Below are 9111 nucleotides of genomic sequence, written 5' to 3'. Positions count from 1 at the left end.
ACAAGTCTGTGTAAGTTTGAATAACTGAATATGTCTCCATCCCTTGAAGCATCCAGCATATTTGCAAGAGAAACCCTGGGTCAATTTCATTATAAAGGACAAAGGAGAAAAAGAACATAATTGCATTAAGAAGCATGGATTTGGAATAATGGAAGTAGCATAAAAATAAACCTGTAAAATACACTTTTAGTACTAATAGCAGTATAATTTATTATGAGAATCCTGCTGGGTTGCACTTGTGCCTTAACTTATTGAAATGGCTGGCATGACAGGTTGCTACAATTTCTATTGGAGTTGGTATTTTCTGCAGGCTTTTAACTGTGTCTTTCTTGTTTTTACTGTCAAAGATTCAACCACCAGGAGCACCTAATATGAAAACCTTCTTTTTCCTTGATCTCTTTTGTTCCTAACCCTCCCTGTCCCTCTGGCTTGACTGTTGTTCCTTCCCATTAGAACTAGATCATCACATAGAAATATGAGAGTATCAGGCCATATCATTCGCCTTTTCATGTAGGATGACCTAGTAATTTATCACATTGGGTAACGAGCACATTTTGTTATTGTTGGCTTTTGCTTGCAGAATTTGAAGATATTTTGATGAAATTGTGCTCACTTACAAAATGAAAAATATCAGATGCAGTCTTCTTGAAATGTCAATAAATCTCTTCTGCCTCCAAACCCAGCCAAGCTTTACAACAAACAGCCCCCTTTTAGGAGTACCACAGTGGTTAGGCTCAATGTGTTTTCATGAACAGGACATTGTGGACTACAGTTTGAATACTTCAGAGGAAATTTCAACAAACAGATATCTGAGCCCAAATTTCTACTTGATTAACATAATAAAGGATTAGGATTAAAGAAATTACCTGCATTGTTATACGCCTGGATACAATCAATGTATCATATTAAAATAGTTCTGATGAATTGAATTGTGGAAGAAGCAAAATCTTCCAGTAATCTCTTTAATTTTGCAATCTAGCAGTCAGACTAGCAAATGGTATTAGCACTTCTGACTTCTTGCTAGTGCTCTAAATGCTTAATACCTCTTCTTTCCTTATGGTGACTATAATGTTAGGTACTGAAATTGTTAACTACTTACACATCATTACTCTTTTCCAGCTCACTTTGTGCAGGAAAATCCTTCCTTTAGAAAATTCAGTAAACCTGACTCCTTGCTAAGTCTGTACAGTCATCATGTCAGCACACTCCTATGGTACAGGGAGAAAACTCTCCCCAGGAAAAGGTGGGTCCTTGCAGCCTGGGACAGAGGGAAATTACCTGTTACTGTGCCTAATTACATGTGGTGACTAATGGTGCTTAAGGAAGTGGAATTCAGGATTGTGTAACTGAGACACATCTCCACATCCTATTTTTAGAGTTCCCAATTAATATCTAACTAGTGAAATTAATTATGGTTGGAATGAAGTGAATTTTGAAGTAGATATAAAGAGAAGTTCCACAATGAAAGTGGCCAAGCACTGGAACAGGTAGATAAGAGGCACTGTGCAATCTGTGACCCTGGAATTTTTTCAAATTGACAAGGCCTGAAGAAACCTTTTTTAACTTTGAAGTGAAATCCTACATTGGGCAGTGTAGCAGGCTAAATGCTTCCAGAGATCCTGTCTGACCTATAATCATTCTGTGATTTTAAGTTTCTTTTGAATGGGTGAAGTGAAATTGTGAGGTTTACTTGACAGTTTTCTCTTGGGATGCAGAGGAATATCTGTAAGCTTTTCTTGTGACACTAATTTAATTGTAGCAATAATTGAATTTCTGTTGATTGCCATGATGATTTTAAAAAGCCTTTTAGAACAGAATGAAAAATATAAAGAATTTGATGTATTTCTGTTGCAAATGAAAAGGTTTTTTTAGATAGTGCCTAATTCTAGTTCTTTTGGAGTCTCCTACTGGAAGGAGATCCTTTTCCAACTGTTGTAATTTGGAAGGAACACTGAGGTAAGCATCCAGGTAGCTTTACTGTGAGAGTCATTTTGTGTTGGGATGATGGACAACTCTCAAAGTCTTCTGCAGGCCTACAGAAAATAAGAAGGTAAGAAGATATTTTCCTGATAGTGCACAGAATCAATTGCTTCTCTACATGAATACATTGCCTGCCACAGGAATGTGCTGCAAGTTCCACCCTGCCCTTGTTCTCAATAATTTATCATGTCTGGAAGTTCTAGGCCAGGGCTTGCCACTTGCCCTGGGTTTTATTACAAGTTGTTTTGTTTTGGGTATCCCCCCCCCCCCCACCCCAGACCTTGGGTTTTATAAAACAGTATTGATAGATCTATGTAAATGCTCAGAGCAGAGTGAAACAATTAGGGTCTTGTGGTGGGCCTGCTCAGTTTTAGGTTAAGTTAGTAGCAAGTGCTTTAAACTGCTATGCTTGTTCTTCATGTTAACTGTATAGTGCACATAGATGTTTGTGTGATGTCTAATTGATACCATGCAGTCAATTGGGAAAAAGAATTTCCAAAATTTGACATTTGCAAACATTAGATGATGATGAAATACACACAGAGAGCAAATGTTACAGGATGGACAGGGCAAGGTTTTCAGTGCAAGGTAGAGAATCCCACAAGGCAATCGTTTCAGACTGTGATGTGGTTTATGAGAACTTGAGATCCCTTGAACTGTTGTGGTTTTAGGTATTTCCCCAGTGTATCTGTGCCCACCTCTGAAAATATTGGTACTACACCTGTGAAGTACATGCCATCTGGATATGAGTCATCCTTACTTTATACAAAAGGTATTTCTCATTAACTCTTCAGACAGGATATTACAGATGCTTCCCAAAAGCCTTTTCTGAAGTCTTGCAAATGCTGCAAAGTTCCACTCCATTACAATTCAGGAACATATAAGAAAGGGCTTTGTTTTGGTCCTTTCCTTGAGATGGGATTTTCTGGGTTGGTTTTTTTTGGGGGGGAGGGGGTATTGTTGGGGTTTTTTTTGGGAATAGTGTGAGGTGAATAAAAGTTACACATTGCTTCTTTGATCCTAATTGATGTATTTTTTTGTTTTACACTTTTTGGTAAACATAAAGAGGTCTGAGCCACAAATTGATGAGAATATGTGACAAACAGAATGCTGGAAATAATTCTGAACATGGTGACTTTGTATATTGTACCCATATTGATTCTAACAGAGTCAATACAGTTTTAGGCTTATAGAAGAGACAAAAGAATTGCACATGGTGGGGTTTCTTTGTTATGTCATGTGTGTGCATTGCCATGAGACATAAAGATTGCCAAGAAGAAACATCTGAAGATAATAGCTCTTTGGAATAATACTCGGTGTTTAACATTAATTTTGGGAGCAGATAGCCCATCTTTACTCAGACTCTTCTCTCCCTCCTTGAGTTTTTCATGTGTTTTAAGTGGTGGTTTTAGTAAGTGACCTCCTGGCTGACTGCAGTTGCAAATAAGGTAACCTCTACTAATCCTCTCAGCCTCCACTAATTTGAAAATTGTAGGGCATCTGATAACCAGATACTGTAAAAAGTAGCTGACTGGAAACATTTTGTATTTCCTGGTCCTTAGATTTTATCTTATTTTATTTTTTTAACTAGAAGCAACACTGTGTAATTTAGCAATGTCTGGAGCAAGGGTGATTTCTGTGAGAAGAAAGAAACTCTGAAGGAACTTTCTTTTGATCTTTTTTTTTTTTTTTTTCAGTTCATAGTAGATTTGGAATTATTCCTTATTGTATTATTTAAGGACAAACCTCTAGATGTGGGAATTCAGTAACCCTGTTAGAAAATATGCAACATCCTACTGCTCTTAATTATTTCAACTAAAATTTTGCCTGATAATAAGAGATTTTGCTATATTTTAGCATCCAATTTCTTCAATACCAGTCTGTACTTTTCCAGAAAAGACACTCAGAAAATTTATCTTGGACAATTCTGTTATTTAGGACTTAGTGTTTTTTTGCTGGAGGAGTTGCACATCCAAGCCAATGTGCAATGACTGAAATTTTAGCAAGCAGAATGTCTTGGTTTAGGATTAATAGATATTCAAATATGCTTTCATGATTATTAAATGCAAGTTCTTATCAAGTGAATGAAATCACACTTACAATTTAAAAGCAAATGTGTTTGGTCCAGATGAGGTGGTTATTGCTTCCTTCCCCACTCAAAGGCATTCATTAAAACAAGTGCATGTTTATTTCAACCAATTTTCTTAGACAGCCAGTGGCTTTTTCATCTCCACAGCACATCACTGAAAAAAAAAGCTTTGACTCTCAGAAACACTATCAAATAAAGCACTCATGAAAAATTAAGTTAGATTCTTCTTATGATAGAAGTCTAGCTGTTTTTTGAAGATTGCCCAGCTCAGGATAAAAGATAGCAGTGTAATTCACACTTTAGTTCTCATGCATGTGTTCCATACTGATCAGATAGACTAAGCCTCTTAGAAATTTTATGCAGAAAGGCAAATTCTAATTAATAAATCTCAGATGTGGATGAGGTGGAGTACATAAAGGAAATGATTCTTCAGGCTCCCTTGAAAACCACCTGTCACGATCGGATTGTCCATGGAGCTCTCCTCATTTGTCAATGCAGCATTACTGCTTACCAGGTGGTATCTACACAATGCTTTTTGTAATTAGATGAAAGCTATGAGAAGCTTTGGGTCTAGGCTTTTAACAAAGGAAAGTCAATGGGAATGCCATTTTTTAAATCTAGATTTCTCTGAAAACTTGTTCACACTAGCTGTGGAGGATGGTATTATGCAAGGTTTGCCTTGGAGGATAATAAGAAAGGCTGCACAGTTATTCAGAAAGAGATGTGGCATTTTTATAGGGGAAAGAGCCAATCGTTATGTCAAAATGTATCTGGGTTAAAAACTGTGTGTGTGTGTGTGTGTGTTCCAGATAATTGAAGTTATTTTTATTAATAAAGATCAACTTTGTCTCTTTGTAAAATGGCTGTGTTCCATCACAGGCAGCAAGGACAGAGAAACAGTGAAACTAGCTTGTTTCAGTTTTGAGTTCTTCAAAGCTCTCACTGAGAACTGAGTCTCCAGCTGTCGCAGGGGAAAACGGGAAGCAGATTGCTGTGTGTCTGCCTGGTCTTAGTGCTTCAGACCTCTTAACATACCCTGATCTGTTGGGTTTACTTATTGCTAACATAATTGACTTAAGTGTTGCAAGAATGTCTAAGAATGATGTCACTACTTAGCAGTTTGCTAACTGCTAAGTAATAGCAGTTGTTCAACTATTTTGCTATTCTAATTCTTGTAATTTGGGTGTTTATTTTAGTATTTGACATTGTTGTTGAGACACCTTTTTTTTCCCCTTTAATTTCTGCAAATGCATTCAGCATTAATGAAGTCTCCTGTGGACTATTTAGAAACAAGCCTAAAACCAGTGAAAAATGAAGTTGCTATAAACATTTAAAATCAAAAAGGAAATACAATTAAAACTAATATCAAATCCTATTATTTCCACAAAATAGGGAACTTTTCTTTAGAAAAGGCAATATGTCAAAATTGTCAATGCTGATCTCTTCAGCCTATTAAATCCAAAAATATGTGCCTTAAATATACTCTTTGAGTCTGAAAAATAAAAAATTGCAGCAAGGGAAATTCTTGGTAGCTACAAGGAATAAAACACCCCTGGATAATCAGAATGGATAAGGAACAGGCTGCTCAGAGAGTCTGTGGCATAGCCAGTTTTGGATATTTTCAAAACTTGTCCAAATGTGGCTCTTGGCAACCTGATCTAACTCATGACAAATTCCTCTCATCTTTGGAGGCTTTGTGATGAGAGTTGATGCTACATTTCGTGGCTGGTTTCCCAACTGCTAATAGGTACATACGCTGTTTAGCGAGGTGCAGAGGATAAAACTTACCATCTGTTCTCTTGCCAACAGTCAGATGGCAGGAGCTGGAAATTTTGTAATATTAACACAGTAAAACAGGAGAAGAAAGCTTGGTTATTGAGCTATCAATCTGTGTACCCACCTCAGATTAGCATTAGAATTGCTGTGCCTGTAATTTACTTATGCATGCAAGATTGTGTAAACACTAAACAAGTATTTGCTGTTTTTTTGCTATTTCTATTCATAAACCTGAACCTTTAACTGATACTTTCAATGAAGATTTCCTGGGGTTTTAGGCTTCATTTTTTTGTAACACCTTTCCTAAGAGGTTTGAGCAAATCTTGCCACATAACTATCAAACCACAAAGATAAGTGTTACACTGTTGTATTTATGTTTTGGTGTCTGTCCCCCTAAACAAACCATAAAACCAGACTTCAGTAACTTTTTGGCTACAACTCCCTCTTCTACTTGAAACACTAGGATATGCAGAAATCAGGACTAGAAAACAAATTGTATTAACAAGTTACTCAAGGTTAAAAAATATGTCAGGAATGAATTTTACTTTGGAATACAAGAAAATATGGCATGAAATATGGCTTGTTTGATAAAATTAAGTCACTCAAGTACTTCAGAAACACTTCTGCAAGTTACTTTTTTCTAAGAGTCAGTGAAACATCACATCATCACACAAAGAAACAAGTCTTCCAGTGTAAATTTTTATCTGTGACAAACATTACTGCTAAGACACCAGCTAGGCTATGCACTGGATACATTTAGGTATGTGGAGACCTTTGCTGTAGAGAGAGACACAATTGTAGTGGTCTTTGGGGGCTGACAGTTCTTATTGCAGATGAGAAATAAAGGCTTTTAGGTTATTAATTTTGCTTTTCAGCTCTGCCTTTAAATGGTAAGAAATTTTCATCATAGTAGGTCTCTTCTCACTACATTGTTCCCATTTTACTGGGGCAAAAGTGTGCTCAGTTGGCAATAACCAGCAACTGTCCTCCAGGGAACAAGCTGGTGTTATTCGGTGGTATGCTGAATGCTGCAGTCACACAAGTGTTACATGGGTTGGTACCTGGCTTCACAATTCCCTTCTTAAATCCTTTCCTTAGGCTATTTGTGGTCTTATAAAACCTTGCACAAAGTTCCACGATATCTGTATGCTGTTTAAAGCAGGATTTGTTTCCCCCTGTTAACAGTCTGACCACGTTCATGCAGTCTGGATGTATTTTAATATATTTTTGTGGTTGGATCCTATTGCTAGTATTTCCTTTCTCCGGAATGCATTCTTACGTGTCATTTTGAGCTGAACTGTGCTGTCCTTCCACAAATAACGGAACTCCTATGAATTGCGAACAACTTCCCATGACTGGCTCGAGATTTGTCCCCCTGAGATTTAAAACCTTGTTCCAGCATTGACATGGCTACCGGCAGACATCTCTCCATCCAGAGCAGCACGCTCTTACAGCCTTTAGCGCTATTAATTCTAAAAAAATCCACGTGCTTACTTCTGTCACCTGTGAGCTTTCATGTCATTTGAAGGGGGAGCTTAACGGAAACGACAGTTCTCATGTGAACCGTTGCACAAACCAGGTTCTGCCTCATCCCAGCTGAGCCAGCGCCAGCTGCTGTTCGGTCTCGCCGTCTGCCGTCAGCGTGTGCATATATCCTAAACAAAGAGGCGAAGAGGAGCAATGGCACTGTGTACCGGCCGTCGCGTACACAAGCTGTTAGGCGATACCTCAGGTGTAGACGCAGCGTTGGGCGGGAAACGCCTGAGGGTACCTGAGGGGCACCAGGCCGGGCGCCTTCCACGCCCCGCCCGCCCGCAGTCAAAGCCTTTCCCGGAGCAGCGGAGGCGGCGAGATCGGGGTGCGGTGGCACAGACAGGCAGGCGGCCGCGCTTAGCCCACGGCGGTGGCTTCGCTCCCGAGGAGCTGAGGGACCCCTGGCTGAGGGGGCGGCGCCACCACAGCACCGCCGGCACCTCCTGCTGCCGCCGCCACGCGTCCGTTCGCCCCCGCGGCCCTGAGGCATCACCGGCCTCCTCAGCTTTGGGCCTTCTCCATCCCCGCCCTCAGCTCGGGAAACGCGCCCGCGGGTCAGTTCGTGCCCGGGGACCGCCGCGCAGCAGCTCCAAGCCCTCCCGTGGCTCGGTGCGGCGCGGCGCGGCACAACACAGGCCCCTCACACCCTACACGGCCCCGGCGCGAAGAGGCGCTCAGCTCCGCCCGGCCCTGTCAGGCGCTTGCCCGCGCCCCGCCCCGTCACCTGACTGCCGGAGACGCGACCGGCGCTGGTTTACGCTGCGCCTCGCCGTCGCCCCCTCCTCTGTTCTCCCTTCCCCTCCCCTCCCCTGTCGGTGGGCTGCGCTTGGCGTGCGGAGGAGCCCGCCTCCGCCATGGTGCTGGAGTCGGTGGTGGCAGATCTGCTGAACCGCTTCCTGGGCGACTATGTGGAGAACCTGAACAAGTCTCAGCTCAAGCTGGGCATTTGGGGGGGTAAGGAAGCCCCTTCCTTCTCCCGTCCTGCCTCCGCAGCGCTGCGGGGCCGCCGCTGTCACCGGGGGCGGGCGCTTTCTCGCGGAGGGGGAGCGGGTCTCGTTGGCTGCGGTTCCCCGTGAGGGGTTGGCAGGCTGAGGGAAGACGTTCCCTCTCAGAGGCGGACGGTCCGTCTGTGGGTTTGCGGCCCCCCGCGAGGAGCGGGCGAGCTGCGAAGCCGCGGCCCTCCGTGGGGGCGGCGGGGCCAGTCTGTGGTCGCGGACGCTACCCCAGTTCCCCGTCACGAGGGGCGGTCAGTCAGTCAGTCAGTCAGTCAGTGGCCTTGGAACCCGTCTCGCCCCCGTGATGGACCGTCGGTAGCGCTGTGTCTGGCCTGCGATCCCTCTTCCTTTCTTCCTCCCTCCCTCCCACTCCCCTCGTGAAGACGATCGGTCGATCGGGTCGATCTGTGGGGCTGCGGCTGCCCGCGGGGGCGGCGCCCTCCCGTGGCGGGTTCTCGCCGGCGGAGGCTCCGGCTGTGAGCTGTGGCTCTGGGGGGTGCTGGTGGGAGTTACAGGGCAGCAGGTTGTGAGGGCCGAAAGAGCAAAGTTATGGGCTCCCTCCCTACGAAGGCAGGGCCTGGGTGCCCGTCCCTCGGTAGCTTCCTACCTACTCGAGAGGCAAGGAGCAGGCGCATGTCGCTGGCCTCAGAGTCCTCTGAGCCAGGAAACCCGTTGGCAAAGATTTTGACACCCCCCCCTTTCCCCCCCCAATCTTTTTTTCCCGTTTTATTTTATTTT

The 9111-nt window shown here is 43.0% G+C and overlaps 1 protein-coding gene across 1 annotated transcript in view; it reads left to right on the top strand.

Annotated features, from left to right (window-relative positions):
* Positions 1 to 8216: 8216 nt before the first annotated feature.
* The window catches only part of VPS13C (vacuolar protein sorting 13 homolog C), a gene marked incomplete at its 3' end in the record, with an annotated part of 84603 nt that continues 83708 nt past the window's right edge, over positions 8217 to 9111 (top strand). Inside the window, exon 1 of the mRNA XM_084267973.1 lies at positions 8217 to 8332. Within this exon, the coding sequence (XP_084124099.1) occupies positions 8233 to 8332 (100 nt within the window). The 5' untranslated portion in view covers positions 8217 to 8232. The remainder of the gene's footprint in view (positions 8333 to 9111) is intronic.

The sequence above is a fragment of the Gallinula chloropus genome (genome assembly GCF_964237585.1).
Source record: "Gallinula chloropus genome assembly, chromosome: 9".
In the NCBI taxonomy this organism is placed as follows: Eukaryota; Metazoa; Chordata; class Aves; order Gruiformes; family Rallidae; genus Gallinula; species Gallinula chloropus.
The sequence above is the reverse complement of the archived record's forward strand: the minus strand, read 5'-3'. Positions and strand labels throughout refer to the sequence as shown.